Here is a 22,542-nt window from a genome sequence, read left to right on the forward strand (position 1 = left end):
GCCCGGGAATCCCACACTGACAGGAGGATTCCCAAGGCTGTGCTCAGAATGAATGCACCCGTGGGAATCATCCTGTCAGTGTTACGGGCCGTGGAGTCACATACAGTTCTGCTAGGGCTGCAATTAGCAGAACTGTAGAATGTGTTCTTGGATAGAGATTCTCAATTCAAGAACACTGTGTTCTTGGATAGAGAATCTCTATCCAAGAACACATACTACAGTTACGCTCTTCCGTATGTGTTCTTGGATAGATTCTCTATCCAAGAACACTGTGTTCCTGGATAGAGAATATCCAAGAACACATACTACAGTTATGCTAGGGCTGCAAGAGCAATCAGGGCAGCGGAGCTGTCATCGCTCCCGATTGCTCTTGCGGTTCTACACAGTCAAGAAAATAACCCGAATCCCCCCCCCATAGACTTTAATAGTGTTCAAATTCAGTGTTCGATCACCCGAAAAATATCGGGCTATTCAATAGCCGCCAAATCGAACACTGAGCTTTTCGACCAACACTAGTCAGAGGTCTCATGGTAAAACCTAAAGGAAAGCCCCAGCTATAAGGGATACAGTTTTCCTGTGAGATGGTGAAAAGGGGATGGAACAAGCAACGTTTGCCCTTCTTGACTCTTTTAGCTGGATTATTTTAACCCTAGTTTGCATGCTTTTCAGGCAGAGTTAGTTTTTAAAAACTTTCTATGGTTCACGTTGACTGTTTTTGATTATGTATTGATGTCTATAATGATATGACTATGGACTTAGTAAAGCACTGCATATTATGTCGGCACTATAGAAATATTGTGTAATAATAATAATATGGATTCACTAGATTTGTCACAATGTCAGGATACTATCTGCATATGTAATGTAATGGTGAACCCAAAGTAATTAGCAGGTAAATTTTTTTCCTTTTTTGACAACAAATTATATGATGTCTTTCATAGGTAAACACACACTTCACCAGCTCTATGCTGTTTTAAGTTTAAATTATTTTTTTTTATTTTTAAGATGGATGGAGGTTAGTCTTTCAAATGATAACTGTAAATGGGAGTGCACACCTTGACAAATCTTTCTACTATATTTATGTCATCCCATTCTTAATATATTGTAAAAAAATATATTTTCTATCTTACCATCTGTTCTATTGTAGGGCTCTTGATTTCCTTTCTCTCTGACATTTCTTATGTTCTGTTGTCTTTAATGTAGACATTAATGTGTTGTTTTGGAATCACTTGCTAATGCTAATACTTTTTCTTTAACTCCAACATCAAATCTTAAATGAAAATAGGCAGGAGCAAGAAGCTCAACAACATATGTATAGTTTTTCAATCAAGAACAACAAGAAAGACTTAATGACATGCAGTGTCTGGTTGAGCTGGTCCAACAACCAACATCGGCTGTGTTTTCACAAACCATCCAACAGTACATGTTACGAGTTGATCATCTCTGTAATATGGTCAGTGAACCACTGGGCAAACAATATTTATTGGGGCAGATATATCTTCACATGCTTGGTTTGACAATCCCAAGAGACAGACCTCCTGCAGCCCCGTCCCCTCCTGCATCCCCAGCTCCTCCTACATCCTCGGCTTCCCATCAAAGCCAGGGATCCACCAACTGGTCAAGGCAGCCTTGCCAGGTGGCCAGCAGATGAGTGTCTGGTTGAGCTGGTCCAACAACCAACATCGGCTGTGTTTTCACAAACCATCCAACAGTACATGTTATGAGTTGATCATCTCTGTAATATGGTCAGTGAATCACTGGGCAAACAATATTTATTGGGGCAGATATGTCTTCACATGCTTGGTTTGACAATCCCAAGAGACAGACCTCCTGCAGCCCCGACCCCTCCTGCATCCCCAGCTCCTCCTGCATCCTCGGCTTCCCATCAAAGCCAGGGAATCACCAACAGGTCAAGGTAGCCTTGCCAGGTGGCCAGCAGATGAGGGCAGTCTAGCCAGGTGGCCAGCAGACATAGGCGCCAGGTGACACTGGTGAAAAAAGGGGCCGGGCCACCCCCTAAAAAAAAAAAAAATTATTTAGACACATCTAAAATCATCTAATGTCTCCTTTTTTATTCTTTATCAAAGTTGAACTATCTATAAAAGTGTTTTCATGATCCGAGGCTATAGTGTTTTTTTTAGTTATCCTGCGTGAAGTCATTTGGCTGGGTAAGTTAGCCCAGTGTCTAGTTTCATTACCTATCAAAGGTTAAGATGCATGTATGGGTGCTTTGACCAATGTCCACAGGCTAGTGTACCTCACTCAATTATTCGACCCCTCATATATATATATATATATATATATATGCCAACGTCAGTGTGATTGGATGAGCTACCCCACTGGTAAAAATGAATAATCGCTTTGCAATAGCAGTCATAAATTTCATACTATGCCTAACATAATTTCAGGCATCATATAGGACCGATATGTGTTTTGACAAGTGCCTATAAAAACAACTAAAATCAGTTAACTCTTTCAGAACCCAAAGATATTAGGTAATTAAAAATATGCTTGTTTCTAAACTTTTACATGATTTTTTATCTTTTGCGTATTTTATACATTATTGATTTTGAGTAATGGTTAGATGTATGCCATTTTAAAGATTGTTTTACTTTCCAAATAATTACTTCTATTGCAAGCACACCAGGCTCCACTTGCCATATCTACGCACCTAGAAACGCCAGTGTTCTCCGCAGAACATTTTAGCTGGGTGCACCACCTGTTTTTGGGTGGTTACCGATGAGTTGGGTCACAATTCAGGGGCTTCCACCCACCTACAGTTACTTTCCACCCAAATTTTTGGGTTGAGCACTGAATGCTATATCATTGGGGTTAATAAATGTGTGGGGAATTGGCCAGTGTATTATCATAATCGGCTGATTTTGTGTTTTTTAATAGGTCGATGGGCCTATACGCTGCCATGTGCAATCATTTCTGTCGATAAATCAGCCCCAAGTAAATGCTTTGTAGTCATGTCAACCACTGTCTTCTTCCATTTTTGGTTCTAAATTGTTTTAACAACACAGTTTTTCAGCACAATGCCACATTCATGATTTACCATAAAAATACCTAATAAATATCTATATAAGTAATGAAAGGATACATTGCATATATTATTTTTATTATTAATATTATTATTATTAACAATAATATTATACATATTAATTTACAGAAAGCAGACAAAAATCCCCAAAGTTATATCATATTTTAAAGTCTTTGCACTGCAGATACTGGTTAACTGTAGTACAGACTCAGATATGCCACTCGGTTCCTGTTTTTCCTAAATTCTTTGTCTGTTGATAACTGTAGAAGAAAGTAGATATACAACAAGTTTTTACAATCATAACCAATAAAGAATACAGAATTTGCTAACATCTAAGCGCAAATTACATTTTTATTGTATATTGTTTATTTTCAACAAGTTTATATTAGAGATTAAAAAAAAAACAGACGTATAAACAGACAAATAATACGAGGGGGTGCCGAGAAGTTCCTGGCTTTGCCCCCTTCCAGATGAAATGGAAAAATGATTGTGTGGGCATATGACAGCCTAATATCTTAGTATGTAACCGTGCAAATATCAGGTCTTTGCAATTCTTAAAACAGTTTCTTCTTTTAGTGAGAAGCTGTTATGGCAGAGGCACAAGCAAGTTTCACGTCTTTGGAGTTACGGGCCGTCATGAAGTATTTGTTTCTCCAGGGAAAGTCAGCCAAGGACATTCACACTGTGATGTCACAAACACTTTTCACGTCTTTGGAGTTACGGGCCGTCATGAAGTATTTGTTTCTCCAGGGAAAGTCAGCAAAGGACATTCACACTGAGATGTCACAAACACTGGGGGAGTCCTTTCTTACCCTGGAGAAAAAAAAAACTTCATGACGGCCCGTAACTCCAACGACGTGAAACTTGCTTGTGCCTCTGCCATTTAAAGAAAAAACAGTTTTAAGACTTGCTAAGACCTGATATTTGCACAGTTACATACTAAGATATTAGGCTGTCATATGCCCCCACACTAATTTTTCTATTTCATCTGGAAGGGGGCAAAGCTAGGAACTTCCCAGCACCCCCTCGTAAACAAGGCTTAAAAATATTATTTTACTAGATCCATATACTGACAAGAAAGTGAAGAAAGCAATTGTAATAGAGCGATTGATAACTAGTTCTGTTTTTTTACTGTAATTTTTCTTATTAGTTATATAGTGTGCTTCTATTTAGTAGGGAGCAAAGCTGAGAATGTAGACTGAATTGATATTCCTGATATAACTATGGTAGGGGTGCTATAGCGCATAGGCATGATGTAATCAAGGTAGTGGGTTTAAGGTAGGAGCCATAAAGGTTTTAGTGTGTGCCAGTATGTGAGCCTGTTGTGCTGTCTTTTTATATTTATTAGATGCTGAAATTGTTTGGATAAGCAGTAAAATGTCCCTAATGTTATAAAACAAGTACTTTCCAATGCAACTACTAATAGTGATTATGTGAATACATTTCTTTTTTATACATGTCATGTACCTATTCTGTGTCATAGGTATTTGTGCTGATTAGGTCACTGCCTATTTTCCCACTTTATCTGCTAGCAATTGGCTCCAGATATTAGTTCTCCATTCCGTAAAACAATATTTTTAGCAAACATTACCAGTAAAATATTACACTCATAGACTAGTACTGGAAAGGGCATCAAAATGGTTACCTCAGATCTTAATGTTCTCTTCTCCAAAGAAGGCACAGAGGACCAGTCAGGGGATCCAAATCGTCCAGGCCAAGACACTTTTCTGCCCAGTTTTATATAATGTTCATATGTTCCTGGGCTAAGAATTCAAACATTTAAAGTAAATGTTCAGATAAATATTTAAACCTCCAACATATACAGGACTAAAATAAGTTTACGACAAGCAAGTACAACACAGCACAGCAAAACTACACATTTTGTAGTTTATTTATACTACTTTTAAAGCTGCAACAACAACCCAGTGAAAGGGGACCTAAACTAAAATTTCTACTTTACATAATTTTTTTTTTTTTGGGGGGGGGGTTAAAATTCTTTAAAAGAAAAGTGAAGTACCTCCCTTTCTGTCTTTTATCAGCGCTACAGAATGGAAGCGTAGAGTCCCCTGGGATACTTATGTCACGCATCCCTGGAGGCTTCTGGTTACTCTTCTGCACATACCTGATCTCTGAAGGAGCTTTTTTTTCAATAGGGGAAAAAATGCCGATCTCATGCATGTGAAGTAAGATTGGTACTTTTTCCCCCATTTACAGCAGTTTATGTCACTCGATCTCACACCTGTGCAGTGCCAGATTATTAAGGTATTAAAGGTATTAAAGGTACAAGCAAGCAAGAAGAACTTATCTTTGTAAGTAATATTCAACCTAATGTGAACTACCAAGGCTGTGATGATCATATAATAAAAAATATTACCTAGGATTTAGTGAGATATCTGTCATCTTGTCTGGAAATCGTACAGCTTGAATATTGAAAGGAGCCCAGCTTGCAGAAACTCTCTTTTCTTTGGACCAAAATGACTGATATTCTGCAGGACCTGGTGTCTCTATCTGGAAAAGGCAACTCTTTCATAAATATGACAAAATTACCAATGAAATTTTAACATGCTAATATGGTCAGCAACAGCCATTTAGTATCATGGGTAATTAGGAACGTACTTCACAGCAAGTGCAGTATATGGTTAGATGGCATAAATGTTTGTTTATATCACACTAGCTCAAAAATAATCCAAATAAGATTAGTTGGTTTATTAACAGCAAGGTCTTTACCTGAAATATTACAGACATGTTTATTAGTACCAGAGTAATTATAGTTTTTAAACCACCCAAAAACAGCCGGGTGGGTGCTGAAAAGTGCCAGGCGGTGCACCCTGCTAAAAGGGCCTGGGGAGAACCCTGGCTCTATACATAAAACAGGGAAACTGACATTCCCTCTAGGGAATCAAATACTGCCTTTTAAATACATGGACTTCCCATAGAACTTCCCCACAAGGGAATGTTTGAGGAAACGTAGGATTCACTATTTTATAAATAGAGCTCTTACTAAGGGTAAGGTACAGCTTAATGTTGCAGTTGATGCATATTTGCACATTACACTTCAAGTACATTTAAAGACAGAAGTTTAAATACTTTCTTTCCCCGTGTGCCATATTTTGAGACAGCACTACTTGGCTATGTACATATTGTAAATAAACTACTCAATAAACATCCTTTCATTCACAGCAGCAGCATTCAGTTGCATAGCCCTTGCAAAAACAAGGCTTCAGTTGCCTCCAGTTCACAAAATCGTGCACACCTACCAAGTAAGTCATGCTGTATTTTTGTGTAGTGTGTTCTGACAAAATGTACTGTATTGCAACTAGTTGACGTACTTACAAAAAGTTTAGAGAAAACAAAAAACAAAAAGGGAACATGCGGGTTATAAAGTCGAATACAAGTATTGAGGAACATGTGGTAATAATATTACCTGCTTTCCAAGGATAAAGAATAAATTAATGCATAAAATTTATGATCCTTAATTTGAGGTATTCCCAGTCTCTAATATGCCTAACATTCTTTTTGCTATTACCTTTTTATTAGACATGAAACGTTGTGCTGTTCTGGCTCCCAATGTGTAGCCTTTTTTACTCATTGGTTTTCTGTTCTGAAGATGTATGGTGTTAGTAACCTGAAAAGAAAAATAAACCTAGTAATAGAGCAACAAACTGCAGAAATAAAAGACTCTAAACTCTAAAAAACTGTAAGCATGCAATGGAAGCCTACGTCACTAAACCACACTCTTTACTAAGCTATCAAATAATACTTAAGAATAAAGCCATTGCTGAATAGCCTGAACTAGCCTGGATGTATTAATAAATCTGTATTTAAATAAAACACATAAAGAAAAAATAAAAGGCTGAACATTTTAGGTGTTTTACTTTAAATGCACAGCCTGCATTTACGGTGTTTCCCCGAAAATAAGACATACCCATAAAATAAGCCGTAGCAGGATTTCTAAGCATTTGCGCAATATAAGCCATACCCCGAAAATAAGACATAGTGATAGGCGTGTCGTTCTGTGCCTGCTGCAAGCTGAGGCATAGAGGGAAGATAGAAAGTGAAAGTAAAAGTCTCCTCAGTGAAATGAGGAGCAGGACGCTCTGTTTTAGTACTGACCAACAACAGTCTGTGGGTCTCTCTCACCCCACAAAAAACACCAGGGGATAGGGGAAAAGCTTCAGCAAGCAGTCTGCTACTGAGCCCAGGGAGATCATCCTAGCTCTACTGTGCAGATTGGACCCAGGTCTCACTGGATCCCTGATAAATAATACCTGATAAAAATAAAATACTTAAATACGTAATAAAAATAAGACATCCCCTGAAAATAAGCCATATTGGGTCTTCTTGAGGAAAAAAAAATATAAGACAGTGTCTTATTTTCAGGGAAACACAAATACCTAACCTTAATTCCTATTGTGCTAAGATAGCCATGAAGCAGTTCATTTTTATATATTGCACAGTCAAATATATTTAATAACACATTAATACAATAAATCATTTGTTTAACATAAATTTAGCTGCTTTTCACTTTGCTGATCGACCTCTTCAAAGTTGTAGCATCCAGGTCCAATGTTGGAGCTCCCTCTGATAGGCGCTAATTCATTACCCAATCTGTCTGGTGCACAGTAATATGGGAACTGTTTTCGATCTTGTGTGCTACCAAAGCAAACATTCTTTAGGGTTTCTGAAAAAAATTAATATTAACCATTATCCAACACACTATACACAAGAAAAATATTGAGTAGCAATTAACAGGTTATTACTCCTTTTTTAAAACACTATTTTTCAAAAGTGCCCAAAAAAAATACACTTACCTTCAATCCTGCAGAGCAGTGGATCGGTCCGGAGGTTTCTTCCATTGGGTCCCACGTCGCCCTGTTATCGCAGGCGCGAGACCGGATGAAGTAGTTTGGAAAAAAAAACTTGCCGATCTCACTGTGCATGTGCGAGTTCGGCTTTTTTTCGTCTTGAAGATGCTACGTCCGAGGTTTTAAAAAAAGGTGTTGCATTTAAAAAAGAAAAAAAAAACAACAGAATTTTTACCTTACATAAAAGGGTTGTCTACCCTTTTATGTAAAGTGAAAATTCTGAGTTTAGGTACACTTTAATTTTACAGTTCACAAAGCAAAATATTATGTCATTTCTTGTGCATTATACTTATTTTATTCCTAGAAAGTAATTGTGTTCAGCTAGCTTAGTGAAAGATGAGCCTTAAAGGTAAAATAGGTAGAGAACAAGGTAGAATGATTAACCTAATGCCCCTGCTAACAATGCATGTGAGCTTCAATGCCAGAAACATGCAGAACATGCGTGGGAGCAGCACGTGGACATGTACAGTAGAAATTGCCACTTCTGTTTAGGAATGTGAACAATATGATTATAGTATGCATACAGAGGGAACACTGTTACAAGATGTTTACTAATTCTGCATTTATATGCTGTCTGCAAGGTAATGTTACCCTTCAAATATACTGGGAATAATAAATAGCCAAATACACTATGAATGGGTCATACTTATACAGCCATCTTTGCCTAACATCTTCACATTACTGAAGCCAATATGTTGCTATCAAGATGCCCGTGATGGAATGGAATGTCAAGAAATGTGATAGAACAAAAAGGTTAAAATCTGTGTTTGAGGCAATAGTCTATTAAACAAACCCTGAGGTTAGATCTCCTCAATACTGACACTAAAAAAATAATATTGACACTCAAAATAATGACAGTAAAAAAAAATAATTTTAGAGCTTCTATCCCTTTCTCACTTTATTTAAAACATAAAACGTTTATGGCTCCTGTTACAATGTAGATATTTATTTGGTTGTACACAGAACACATCATTGTGCATGTCTAAAGCTTTTCAGGTCCAGAAAAATCACCATGCAAGTCACAGATCTATTGAACCTTGCACTTATACCACCACTTATACACACCATACTGAATTAGAGTGGTAATGAAGAGCCACATTTTGTGTCATAATAACAGCACGAAAAACAATTTCTATTCGATCATACTAACAGGATAAAATCAGTGTATCACTTTATCTACGAGAATTTTTAAGGTGAACCTACATTGCTGCTAAAACGCATTTGAGTTAAGTTTATTCAATTTTAAAGTTTTAAAAAGTATTTACAGTATAATGAACAATATTAAATACATTGGTACAGTGGTCCCCAACCTTTTGCAGGTCGCAGACCACTAAATGCACGGGGTGCTGTATGTCACTCAAAGGGGAAGAAACTTCTCCCCAGAGTGATGTCATGATGCCAGAACCTGCCCACTCTCCCATGGCACGTCTGAGCCTGCCCACCGGGTGGGTGTGCCCCCTCAAGCGGGGTCCTTCTTCACGGACCTCTACATTAGTAAACACTGTGCATGAGACTGATATATTCATGAGCATCAGATGAGAACAGTATAAAGCCAAAAAAGTAATTGGGCCCTATGATATAAAAATTACTATTATCAGAGTTCTAGGTTCTCCAACTATTACTGCAAAAAATCATACGAAAGTGCAAACTTGCATTAACAAAGTTGTATACAAAAATCATTTAGAAACAAAATAAAGAACTATATGAACTAATCACTTACATTGCTTTACAAACTCAGTGGGGAAGAAGAATTTTTGAATAATGCAGAAGGCAGTGTTTCATGTTTTAACGAAATGGTATTGAGCAGCATTTACCTGTGCTTATTACTGGTTTTAATGTACAGCATTATCTTATAAGCACATGTTCCACTGAGTTTTAACACATCATTTTTATTAACTCACTGTCAAAGCACATTAAACATATCTAAAACATAAGCCTAATACAAGTAACGAGGCTGACCACACACCTTTCATGACGTATAAGGGCACAATGTTGAATAATAAGGTCATTGAATAAATTATTTTCCTACAGTGTTACTTAAACTATACAATAGGTAGATGTATAGTTCTGATATGATTATATTTTAGTACTTTCACAGCTTTGCGTCTGATTTAAGCATTTGGGATTACCATGTAACCAAGCCTTACCTGATTCCTTCTCCATGCTTCCTGATACTTTGTGTACATGCTGTTGCTATGACTACAGGGCTGATCCTCAGAGCGGAACGTCACACATTTGAAGATTGTGTTTGTGAAGGAACGAATAGCTCCCCCTGCTGGTTACTACAAATTTGCATTTTAGTACGAATTTTATAACCATACTAGTTGATAACCCGACGTTGCCCGGTTATTTATTTATTCTAATCTTATATTATACAGGAAAAGGAATCAAATAAAGCTATAGTGATTTTCTTGTCTACGGTGTTGTTTCATTTTTTTGCATTTGATTGCACTCAAAGCCAATTGCCTTACGTTTTCTCAAAGGCGTTATTACAGGCCAGAAATTTGTAAAGTTTGAGTCCAAAAACAGTATGTAAAAATATAAGCAAAAGGCACACTGGTACTGAGCAATACATACACACAAACTTGCAAATATACCTCTGACATATACCACAGCGCTGTACAAAGATCAGCGGTGCACTCACATGAGTCTGAGTCATATGTCTAGCAGTTTGGTTTAAATGTCTCTATGCGTTTCCAAGTGATAGTGGAACATAGCAAGTTTGGTTCAAATGTCTCCATGTGTTTCCTAGTGATGACATACACGCATACATACATACATCCAAATATAGCTCTTACATATAGCACAGCGCTGTACAGAGATGACTGGTGCACTCACATGAGTCTCAGCCATATGTATAGCAAGTTTTGTTGAAATGTCTCCATGCGTTTCCGGGTGATGACATACACACATCCAAATATAGTTCTGACATATAGCAAAACACTCTACAAAGATGACTGGTGCACTCACATGAGTCCCAGTCATATGTATGGCAAGTTTGGTTGAAATGTCTCCATGCGTTTTCGAGTGATGGTGGAACATGCATACACATATATATACATATATACATACACGATATACGATTTTATATATATAGATGAAAAACTTAATAGCTGGCAACGTTTCCAAACTTATTTTAGTGTTGTGCAGAAGTAAGCAGATATGTAGACAAATTAGTGCTTTTGGTTATATTACACCTACAGGTAATTTGTCATGCTGTGAACAGATTGATTGGCAGAGAATGTTGTTATTTCAACAAGACTGTTTCAACAAGTGATGCTATTTTCTGTTCGTTTTGCTTGATCACTATGTTTAAGGTAATTGTCACTTTTAGTATGTATGAAAGATGTGATGACCGTATTTACCAAAAGGTAATTAGCATAACCTCCACTTTGTTATCATCATATAGCGTTCACCATTTTAAAACTGAACAACACTTTAGGCTACAATAGAGTTCAGGGGCCCTAAAGTTTGACATAGTTCTTCCCTCATTAAAAGCTAATACATAAGTTGATGGCATCAAAAATTCTGTCTGTAAACAAATAGAAAATTGATTTCAAATGCACAGACCTGAACTTCCCTTGCTTCCTCAGTGCCATGGACATCTTTGAATCATACATGAAAAGGCAGAGATTCTAACAGTTTGTGTTTGGTAGAGAACAAGCCAGCGTTAGAACCCTTTCAATCTTTGTATGTGGGCTTGAGGCCTGACTGTGTGCCAGTACATCCTTCCAAATCCAGAAAATTGGATTTTGTGTCACCAGGTGTCATAAAAAGTAGGATTTTGCAGATAAGGGTAGTGAAATGGCCTCCGACCTACCTCGAAGCTCTATCCAGAACTACATTTATTATTTATTTTCATATCCCCACCACACAATTCCATTCAAAGTAGTAAGTTGCTGATTCCTAGCCAGATCATTATTGGATTTTGAGACCAAGAATTAGTCTCCTATGCCTTAGAAAAGTCTTGAAACCCAATTTAGCCTTTTCTGGTGAACCATAAGTTCCAGACATACCTAGTTTGGTCACACACACACACACACACACACACACACCTTGCTGTCATTAGATGGTCCTATTAGTCCCCCTTTTAGAAAAAGCCATGTAAGCCTACCAAAGGAAGCTCTCACACAAATCATCTTGCCGCTAAGGACAACGGCATTGACAGATTGAGCACTGAAGTGAGCCTGATTAGTTCTGAATAACAAATATCCTTTGTATCAGCAACCTGGACCAAGGCCAACTAACCTTCACTTAAAGCGGACCTATCACCAAAATTTTTACTTCACATAAAAGGGTAGACAAACCTTTTATGCAAGGTAAAATTTACCTTCTTTTTTATAAAGAGGGGTGCATCATGCATCCCAGGATGCTTCTGGCTGCTCCTTCTACCCATGCTCGAAGGAGCTTTTTCTTTAATGGGGGAAAAAATGCTGATCTTGCGTATTTTTAGTGAGATTGACACTCTTTTTTTCCCTATTTACAGCAGGCTACGTCACCTGATCTCAAGCCCGCACAGTACGAGATCGGGTGATATAGGCAGAAAGAAGTTGGCGGATTAGAAGATGGCGTGGGACTCAATCCAGGAAAGCTCTATTATATTTTTACTTATTAAACACTATAAAAAATGTTAGCTGAATCTCAGACGGCTCTAAATAGAAATAGTGTAACTAGCTAACCCGAAAACGTTACTATAAACATTGTGATTTCTGAGGCATCCATGTCTGGAGTGGAAGTGGATGACACGGACAGTATTAGAGAAGCAGAATCAAAACTGCCGTTGTCTAGGGTAACAGTGCATGCTTCCGTCTAAGCATGTGGTGGCAGACTACTACTGGTTGTGTGATTGGCAAGGCGTAACAGACTGGTTAACCTTGCCCCGTGATGGTCCTCCTCAGCCTGCTGATGCATGGATTGTTGCTGAACGTACTAAAAAGTCTATGCGCAGGGTGTGGACTGAGAGAGGACGTTCGTCACACACACAGTTTACAGAAACACACTGACAAGTTTGGTTATGCTAAATATTTTATTTATTGTAGCACTGAACTTATATGTTAAATGTCACTGCATAACTTGTGTAGTAAAATACATTTCATACTGTTTATGCCCAGTTGCAGCACTCACAGCTTGGGTCGAAAACAAGACCAGCCTGGCAATGCTGCTGGTAGGTAACACCATTTAAGCAATGCCAGAAAGCATTTTTGTTGCCAGCTACTGGGTACAGGCCGCTGGCTTTTCCAGCGCAGAATCCACTGCCTCCTGAACTACTACCAGAGCCGCTGCTAGAGCTTCCACCAGAGCTTCCTCCACTGGGTACGGTTGCTGGGGCAGCTGTAATTGGAGCAATGGGAGAAGAGGGAGGTGTGCAACCTGTGAAGGAATATAGAAGAATATTTGAATATGTTTTTCTCTTTTGTATATCTAGTGAATCAGGAGTTTAGGTAATCTTTGTAAATCTTCAAAAACTTCCAGTTAAAAATACATATTGTAGATATTGTTTGGAATAAAGGCATAACTTACCAGAAGCCTGTATACCAAGAGTGTTCTTCAAGGTGCTGATCAGAGGATATTTGCCCTGATTACAGAAAGTACCAGTAAAATCATCCAGATCAATTGCCCAAACCATTGCACCAGCAAAGTTGTTCTTCATTAGCCATTCAGCCTGTAAGTAAAATAATTAAAAAATGTGTAAAGGCTCTGATTCTTTGTTTTGTTTACTTCTGTTTTGGTATATATATATATATATATATATATATATAAATTATAACAAAAGCACCTTAGTCTGGAAGCTCTTTTGGTTATCATATCCCAACCATTCACTTCCTTGGTAGGCAAAAGGAACATCTTCAGCAGAAGACCACTGATTGGTAGCTCCATTCTTCAGGAAAGTACAGATCTAAGGGAATTGGAAAGAAAATGTCAGCTACTAATATGGGTAATGTAGTTAGGTTAGTTAATGTAGTAGTTAGGTTAATTGGCTTTTCCCCAAATTGACCTTACACTGTGTTAATGACAAATCTCTATGGTAGGGACATTACATTGTGGTAGGGACATTACATTGTGAGCCCCTTTCAGGGACAGCTAGTGACATGACTTTGTAATGAGCTGTGTAATATGTTGGTGCTATATAAATACAGGGTAATAGTAATAATAAGCTAATTAATCCATTCATTTCTTTTTATTTTAGGTACATATATATACAGTCTATAGAATTTATTGAATGAGGACCGTAGGTTCCTACTGTTTTTGCAAATGCTTTTGCTACTCACCTTTCTGTGGGTGTTCTCCTCCCACAAAGCCATTTTAGATATTAGAAACACTGTGTAATGATATGCTTTGTTACTTTGATACCTATGTTACACCAATTAGAATGTACTTAGGGGACTATTTTTAAATCAGGGAATCCTAAATTTATTAAAACATTCCCTGGTGAAGAATCAATTACTGCCATCAAAAAAAATGGACGTGGACAGTTTCAGTGAATGTCAAATTTACTGCTTTATAAATTGACGCCTTAGTAAAATAATTTACATTTGTATTAATTTGCATTTTTAAAACTGATTTTCTAAAGCTCTCAAAGACTGGAGAGGATACACTTTCAACGGCGAAGCTGGGTGATCCAGCAAACCTGGAATGGATTTCTTAAAAGTCGTTTGCTAGTTGTTAGCACATGTTCTCAGTCATGGACCAGATCCATTCCAGGTTTGCTGTGTCATCCAGCTTCAATGATGGAATCTTGGAAAGTTTTAATAAATCAGGGCCTAAAGTGTAATCTGGTTAAATCAGGCTTTAAAGGATTGTGTACTAATGCCTTGTTATAACTAGGTACTTCAAAAATGTAGACCCCTGGAAAAACCCCTTGAAATCTTACTTCATAATAGGCCCAGAATCCAGATTGCCTAGTGTAAGGTCCAGCAGGGCCAGGTCCAGAAGTAGGGGCACCAATGGCAGTGTTTGATGGATTGCTCAGGATAAAGGTGTGTCCATAGGTTGGGAATCCAACAATGAGTTTTGAAGCTGGTGCACCATTGTTCAACCAGTAGTTCATGACATAATCCTGCAAGAGTAATATTTATTAGTATGTATATTGGTCTTTTTGCATGTAATTACATTTGAACTTTTTTTTATTGCAATTAGCTAATATTTTATGTTATTAAGTATATTATTTTTTCTTGGTATGTTGTTTACTGATACATATTTAAACATGTCTTAGCTGAGTTACACTTTCAATTTTGTCATCATTATTAATATATGGAATGCTAAAGAATTCTTCATAAAAAAATTGTGTGAAGTCAGTTAAGTTTTCCAATCATATGAAATGTTCCCCATGCTTGGTCAGTTTTTGACTAAAGATTACCAACTCTTTTAGTACATCAACTTTGTTGCCCAATACTCACAACATTCAGGTAGGAGTTAGCACCAGTGGCAGAGGGGTTGGAATACAAGGGGCTGTTTTCTCCAGTGTACCCTTCCCATGAGCCGTGCAGATCATAGGTCATGACATGGAAGTAATCCAGAGCCCTAAATATTGAAAAACCCATTATTGAAGCAATATATACAGATAGCTACTACCAGTACGGTCTTCTGCTCCATTAACGCATTAAACAAGGCAGACTACTGCAGGCAGAGAGGCCATATACTTTTGTCCCTACATCTTGAACTAGTTGAACCTATTCACTTTGAAGAGTGTATGTTTATCAAAAAAGTAAAGTTGTTGCTGCCCTAGGTCCTGGCCTATGTTGGCTGCACAGAAATCTAGCCATCCCCATTAGATATGCACATTTTGTTCATAGATTAATATAGTAAACTATATTCTAATTCATTTTATTTAATTAGTTTTACTTGTTTTCTGCAGATTTCTATCATAGGAATGCCAAGCCAAATGTGAATACAGGCATATTACTGCATTGCAACCACAGAGTTTACTCTTGAAATAATGTATGCTGTTAGTACATTATTTTTGATCATTTATTTAAAACATGTTTAGTTCCTTTAAGTGTAGGTGAATCTGTCAATACTGTGTTTATGCAAGAATCAGAATGGCCTATAATTACTTTAAATATCTAAGGTGGGCACTTTAGCTGGAGTATGAAAGGAGAGTTGTTGTCCTTTAGCTTCCTAACCTTTGACAATACACAGAAATAGTTGGTGCCAGGGAGCTGACAATCTAACAGTCAGATTTCAGATGAACACAGTGTTTGCTTACATATTTGTTCACATATTTTTAGCAAGTGGTTTCATTTAAAAGAAACAATATTTGCTTTCTTTCTAGTTTCCTGCTGATTCATTTATTATTTTTTATTTAATAACATACCTAAAAATAAATCTTAGTTTTTATTTTTAAATTAAAATTCTAGCCTCTAAGTCTTGGTAAATTCTAAAACTCTGGCTTTTTATATTAGATTATAATTTACAATGCTTACTGAGCAAGTTGTGGGATCTGGTAACCAGACTGAATGTTGGAGATACCACCAGCTACAGCAGCTGTCACCATGAGTCTTGGTCTGTTGGTTTGTGAAGCTTCAGTTTCAAATGCTGCTCTCATTTCCTGTTAACATAAAATGTATCTTATTTTCCTGACCACTAAGAATCAGAGTTAGGGTATGTTCAGACCTGCTTCTGAAAAATGTGCCTGTTAAAGCTCTTGTAGGCCTTTTCTGCACAGCTAGGCTTCTGGGACAGTTTTCAGGCAAAAAAAGTCTCTACAGGCTTGTATAGGCTTTTGTAAGTCTATGGGGATGTTTGGATGGCCAAAACGACCCTGGAAACTACATGGAGCTTCTGAAAAAAAATGGACCCATTCATTTTCATTTAAACTGTTTTTACATGGCTTTTGTAAGCGTTTGGAGCCTGTAAAAAAAAATTACAAAAACCTTAAAAAATGAAGGTCTGAACATGCCCTTATATATTATATTATATTATATTATACTTCCTCCCAGAAGTTGACATATATGAATTTACCTGAACCAGAGTAGTAAAAAGGGCTTTGTCTTGAGGTGGGCTTCCTCTTGATCCAGGATATTCCCAGTCAAAGTCCAGACCATCAAACCCATACTGACGCAGGAATTTTATCACAGATGAGATAAAGGTTTGACGGTTTTGAGCTGTTGAGACCATTTGAGTGAAACTGTGGAAAGAAAAGTAAACTTGCTGGAAATCAATATAGATAGTCCAGTATCCTTATAAAATACATTTCTGGATTATACTTACGGAGCAGTTCCAAAGTTCCAACCTCCGATAGCTAGCAGAGTTTTCAAGTTTCCATTCCTAAAAAGAGAAATTGTATGATTTTTTTGTTTTGTAAAAGATTAGTCTTAGGAGTCATTTGTTTATTAATGTTCAGGATTTAAATTGATTCATAGAAATGATCATTTCACGTAGTTGCAAAGCAAATGAATATAAGTTTACATACATAGTAGCAATGTAGAGTTGTTTACATGTACAAATGCATAAATCATGCGGTGTGTAGTTTTTGAAATGTTTCTAGAAATGATAATACTGATATATATGGGATCGACTTTATTGATGTATTAGTTAAAATGAGGTGAAAATACTGTTGCATTAATTATTAAATAGTTTAGCAAATACAGAGAAAGAATATTGTTTACGATGGTGTGTGGTTAATGTTTGTAAGTACTTGTACACAATAACTTTCTATTGTAACCAAATACCATTGGGTTAGTAAAATTAAAATATATTCTACGTATGTGCATGCAATCACTGGCAGCAAATACGTTATTTTCTACTAATACAATCTATTTTTTTGGAGAGTAGTAAAATTATAATGGTAATGGTAATCCATTAAGCACTTATAAATTTGTGTAATAGTGAGTATTACTTACTGGTTCTTCAGGTTTTGGAAAGAGCTGTATAGGGTGACATCATTCCATTCAATGGTGGTGATCTGGTTGTTGGACATTCCGGCAAAGGCATAGATCAGGTGAGTACATAGGCATGGGTCAATGTTGTCAGGCTTGAATTTTCCCAGGCCAGGCCTGTATTGGGCCCAGTTGGTAAAATAGCATGACAGCTCATAGGCAGAGCCTGAGTAAAATAAGAATATACAAACATATTATGTTGGTGCTATAATAATATCAACATAAACAAATACATACATTTACACAAAAAATAAGTACACACAATGAACAATTGCATTCATTTTAGTTTACATGTTCTTAGTGATTAGATTTTATCAATTTTTAAAAAAAAACATCTACACATGTAAAAAAAACTACTTCTGTTATATAATAAATGGTTAACCAAAACAAATATTAGTTTTGCTCTTACCTAGCTGTGCATTCAGCAGGAGTGCCAGCCCTAAATGACATACAATAAAGTTTAGTATAAATTACATGTCATTGGTAGTTTCATTGTTTCCTAACACTAAAAATACAAATTTCATGTCACTTTAGATTATTATTATTAGATTACAAGTTTTGTATACTTTATATTAAAAATCCTACACTGAATGAAACTAAACTACCTGAAACCTAGCTAAAAACTTGTTTTCCTAATTCCCATTTCACAAGTCAGACATTGTGATAGAAAGCAACACTGCACCAGGATATAGCTACGTTAAAATGATCTTTAATGTTGTATGAATTATGTGTGAAGCAACTTTAAGATGGTGAACATGTTACAGTCCCATATTGTGATCTGATTGTAGAATCTATTTTTTATTTTTAATAAAAACTTCAAAAGTGTAAGAATCAATGTAATTATATATATTTTGAACTGAGTTAATTGTAGGACATTAGTCTACATTCCTATAGGTAAATCTAAATAGGATGATACAGAAATTGTACAGACTAATACAAATAACTTGCTTTAATGACCCTTCTGCCTATAACCTTATGTAAATTCAAATGTGTTGTCCCTGTTATTATATATCAACTTTAACTTTACAAACAAGAAAAAAATATATTTTAAGAAATTAACAAGCTAACAACAAAATTAACACATCTACTAATGTAATGCTACTGTTTTAATATATTACTACCTGCTAGTTGGGAACGTTTAAGTTTTTTACCTTTTTACATTAGAGTGTTGGTTTGTCCATCTCTCTTTAGAGTTAATAGTCCTGATTTATTAAAGCTCTCCAAGACTGGCGAGGATACACTTCCATCAGTGAACCTGGGTGATACAGCAAATCTGAAATGGATCTGGTCTAGGATTCAAAACATTTGCTAACAAATAGCAAATGACTTTAGGAAATCCATTCCAGGTTTTCTGGATCGTCCAGGTTCACAGAAAAAGTGTATCCTCTCCAGTTTTGGAGAGCTTTAATAAATCAGGTCCAATATATGAGGACCAAAATATGCAAGCTGCATTTACTAACTTATTTAAAATGCAGGTTCCACACTGTTATTCTTATCCTGGCTTCCTTGCATAGTGAGTCACTTGCATTGAAAAACAAGTTCAGACTCTTTAGACTCTATTGACTGCATGCTTCTTCTTGGTCAGTGACTTACTGGTGATTGAAACCAGGATCAGTAAGACCTAGGCCTGAATCATGAAAAAAATCTCCCATTTTTCTATCCCCACAAGTTCACAAATAAGGTCCACCACGAAGGAAACACTGGTTTTTACATCAGCACTTCCTCTCCAAGAACGCTGCATGTTCTTTCAACATGTACATATTGGTAAATAAATAATATGCTGTCCCCATAGTCAGGTTTTTCCACCAATTCATTGCATTTTTATATTTATAAAGAGTTCTACTCAATATTGATACCATTGTATATTCTTATTAAACCACCTAAGTTTTGTAGGTAACACCCTACAAAGGGGATCTCACTGTTGGAGAATCCATGACAAGACGTTGAATCCATGACAAGACATCAATGTTCATTTTACAGAGAAAGAACAGAACCTGAATTTGAATGACATCCTAATTATCATAAAAGTAATTCAGTTGTAAATTACATGATACAACAGTTAATAAAAATGGTACACTACAGAACCTATTATGGTATGGTGAGCATTAACTTACCTGTTAAGAGGATAAGCTTTGCCATCTTTGCCTCTGTACTGATTGCAGTTAGACAGCCTTACCTATTTATACTGTTTTATTGTGTCCCTAATTTTTTTCATGTTGACACTTAGTCAATTTAAAATGTATTATTCTTATGAAATTATGTTTAAATGGGTAGAATTTTATCATGCTTTGGAGTATCTGGATTACAAAAGTAAGCAATGAATATATATCAGTATTTTAATGTGTTGTTTTTGGAACGTTATTAGGCTTTTAATACAACAGAAACCAAATAGTGAGGTCATTGGAATACATTCCTTAGTGTACGGTATGTGGACCTATCGTATCAGGGCTTTGCTGTATTCTATATTCAGAACGACAAATATTAAACCACCAGCCTTCAAAGAACACTGGGACACTCTGGAAGCAATGACCTTTTTTTGTTATTTAATCTTCTTTGATTAGAGCTAGTTTTATTAGTCTGATGACTAGCCAAATAGATATACTGTAACGGAAACTAAATAGACAACCTCAGGGCTGTTGATAAATCACGGAATTGTAAACCATAAAAACGATACAAAACTTGGAAACAACTCCAGCCAAAACAAGTTTTATATAGGGTTGTTATAATCTTTGTCAAGATTTTTTTTTGTCCCACTGGAGACTGCACTTGTGTTCTTGTAATGACAGAAAATAAATGCAAAATTAGACAGTTGTCACTAAACAAATTATTATTATTACTATTATTATTTTTTTAATAGGCATTTTGAATAACTTTCTGTCAGTGTCAGTGAATAACTTTCTGTCAACTGTGTTGCTGGATAGAAAAAATGGTATAATACTGTTAAGGCGCACAGCAGGGGATCACTGGCCATATAAGTGTCTCCTAACACTTTCACCTCCATTCCTTTGTTCTTCTTGTACAGCTGAGTACACTACATGGGTAATTTGTTCCTTTTTGGTTGAGTTAAGATCATTGCATTTTCTTAGTGATGTTGTTGGCTGCCTTACCAAACCTCCTGATGTCTCTTAAAAATCATTCTTAATGTGCAAGGCCTTAACTATTCAGTAAAGATGGTTTTTCAGTACTATCAGTCTATTGGGGTAAATGTGCTGGTTTTGCAGGAAACAAATTTCTATATGGCTTTCATCCTACTTGTGTTCTTAGATAGAGTTTCTCTATCCAAGAACCCATAGTACAGCTGTTGCAGCGCTGTACTATGTGTTCTTGGATAGAGTTTCTCTTTCCAGGAACACAGGTCACTACAGGTGATGAATGGGGACAAGTCATCACCTATATTCATCACCTATAGTTCTTAAATAGAGAAACTCTATCCAAGAACACATAGTAGTAGCACAGCGCGGCAACAACGATCACTGTTGCAGCACTGTATTATGTGTTTTTGGATAGAGTTTCTCTATCCAAGAACACAGGTCACTACAGGTGTTGAATGGGGGCAAGAAACTCTATCCAAGAACATATAGTAGTAGCACAGCGCGGCAACAGCGATTGCTGTTGCAGCGCTGTACTATGTGTTCTTGGATAGAGTTTCTCTATCCAAGAACTATAGGTGATAAATGGGGACTTGTAGAAGTAATCTGCAGTTCAGATTCATCACTTGTAGTGACCTGTGTTCTTGAATCTGAACTGCAGATTACCTCTACAAGTCCCCATTCATCACCTATAGTTCTTGAATAGAGAAACTTCATCCAAGACCATATAGTCATATAGTAGTAGCACAGCGCGGCAACAGAGATTCCGCAATGACAGAAGGACTCCCATGGCCTTAAAGCCGGGGGAATCATAATGTCATTGTGGGATAACCTGTAAAAAAACATTCAATAAATTTTTGTTTTTTTAAAAAACATTTTTTACATTTTTTCCCCTAATTTTTACCGCCGAATACTGTGTTTTTCAGGTCGGGTCTATCCGAATTCAAACAGCCATATTTGGGTTGAATATAAGGACAACCCGTATTCGAACACCAACACTGCTTGCCAACCACTAGTGGTTATTTACAAATAAAGATATAGAAAAATGAAGAGAGCGGGGTTTTTTTTGGTAAAATAAATACAAATATATTGTTAACACAACAAGACAATTGTGTGTAAATTAACAAAAGTAAAGTTCATATATGTAATAAAAAACCAAGAAGTATTTATAGAGGTTTTGAACTTTAAAATTTATGATTAAAATCCCTGAGGCCAAGGAGCATGTCTCAGAGCTCATCTGAAAAACTAGCTGGAATAGTTACTTGCAATATTCATAATCAATGTCAAGCTCTGAACTTTCTATTAACCTGTGAGTTTTTTCTCCCAAAAAAATGTCCCCCCCCTTCCTTTTCTACGTATATATCTATTTTTTATCATCAACTTTACATTTTAATTAGCAAACATGTCTTCCATTTTTTTCCTTTACATTTTTTCCAAATATTGTTCACTGTAATCTAATCCTGGGAATTATTCCCTCAAATTTGAGGTAAAAAATATAACGTTTTCCTCCTTGCTTTACCCTATATTACATCTCAGTACCATGTTTTTCCTGATTTATTTACTATCACTTACTCACATTTAAAACACAGATATTGTTTAAATTATAACACATATAGAAAAACTCAACCATCCAATACCCTCCTCTATTATATTAATCTTCAATGTCG

General features: G+C 36.4%; 2 protein-coding genes across 2 annotated transcripts; both read right to left on the reverse strand.

The window, feature by feature from the left end:
- Window positions 1-3,104: 3,104 nt before the first annotated feature.
- On the reverse strand, window positions 3,105-10,131 carry CIMAP3 (ciliary microtubule associated protein 3). The gene is made up of 6 exons (XM_072424165.1): window positions 10,056-10,131; window positions 7,582-7,724; window positions 6,570-6,668; window positions 5,418-5,551; window positions 4,689-4,806; window positions 3,105-3,303 (listed from the first exon to the last, which is right to left on the reverse strand). The coding sequence occupies exons 1-6, from the start codon at window positions 10,069-10,071 to the stop codon at window positions 3,235-3,237; spliced, it is 579 nt and encodes a 192-aa protein (XP_072280266.1). The 5' UTR covers window positions 10,072-10,131; the 3' UTR covers window positions 3,105-3,234.
- Window positions 10,132-12,915: 2,784 nt separating this feature from the next.
- Window positions 12,916-19,976, reverse strand: LOC140339449 (acidic mammalian chitinase-like). The gene is made up of 11 exons (XM_072424177.1): window positions 19,901-19,976; window positions 18,196-18,225; window positions 17,751-17,952; window positions 17,119-17,175; window positions 16,870-17,035; window positions 16,332-16,456; window positions 15,306-15,429; window positions 14,780-14,965; window positions 13,685-13,804; window positions 13,429-13,570; window positions 12,916-13,278 (listed from the first exon to the last, which is right to left on the reverse strand). The coding sequence occupies exons 1-11, from the start codon at window positions 19,923-19,925 to the stop codon at window positions 13,010-13,012; spliced, it is 1,446 nt and encodes a 481-aa protein (XP_072280278.1). The 5' UTR covers window positions 19,926-19,976; the 3' UTR covers window positions 12,916-13,009.
- Window positions 19,977-22,542: the final 2,566 nt, after the last annotated feature.

The sequence above is a fragment of the Pyxicephalus adspersus genome, chromosome 1 (assembly GCF_032062135.1).
Source record: "Pyxicephalus adspersus chromosome 1, UCB_Pads_2.0, whole genome shotgun sequence".
In the NCBI taxonomy this organism is placed as follows: Eukaryota; Metazoa; Chordata; class Amphibia; order Anura; family Pyxicephalidae; genus Pyxicephalus; species Pyxicephalus adspersus.

Coding starts and splice junctions, on each gene's coding strand:
- LOC140339449 (XM_072424177.1), bottom strand. CDS start 19,925: ATGGCAAAGCTTATCCTCTTAACAG. Junction 17,953..18,195: donor CCTGCTGAATGCACAGCTAG/GTAAGAGCAAAA, acceptor TATTTTACTCAG/GCTCTGCCTATGAGCTGTCA. Junction 13,279..13,428: donor TCTTGGTATACAGGCTTCTG/GTAAGTTATGCC, acceptor ATTCCTTCACAG/GTTGCACACCTCCCTCTTCT.
- CIMAP3 (XM_072424165.1), bottom strand. Junction 5,552..6,569: donor GTTTCATGTCTAATAAAAAG/GTAATAGCAAAA, acceptor TGCCTTTTCCAG/ATAGAGACACCAGGTCCTGC. Junction 4,807..5,417: donor GATATCTCACTAAATCCTAG/GTAATATTTTTT, acceptor TTGAATTCTTAG/CCCAGGAACATATGAACATT.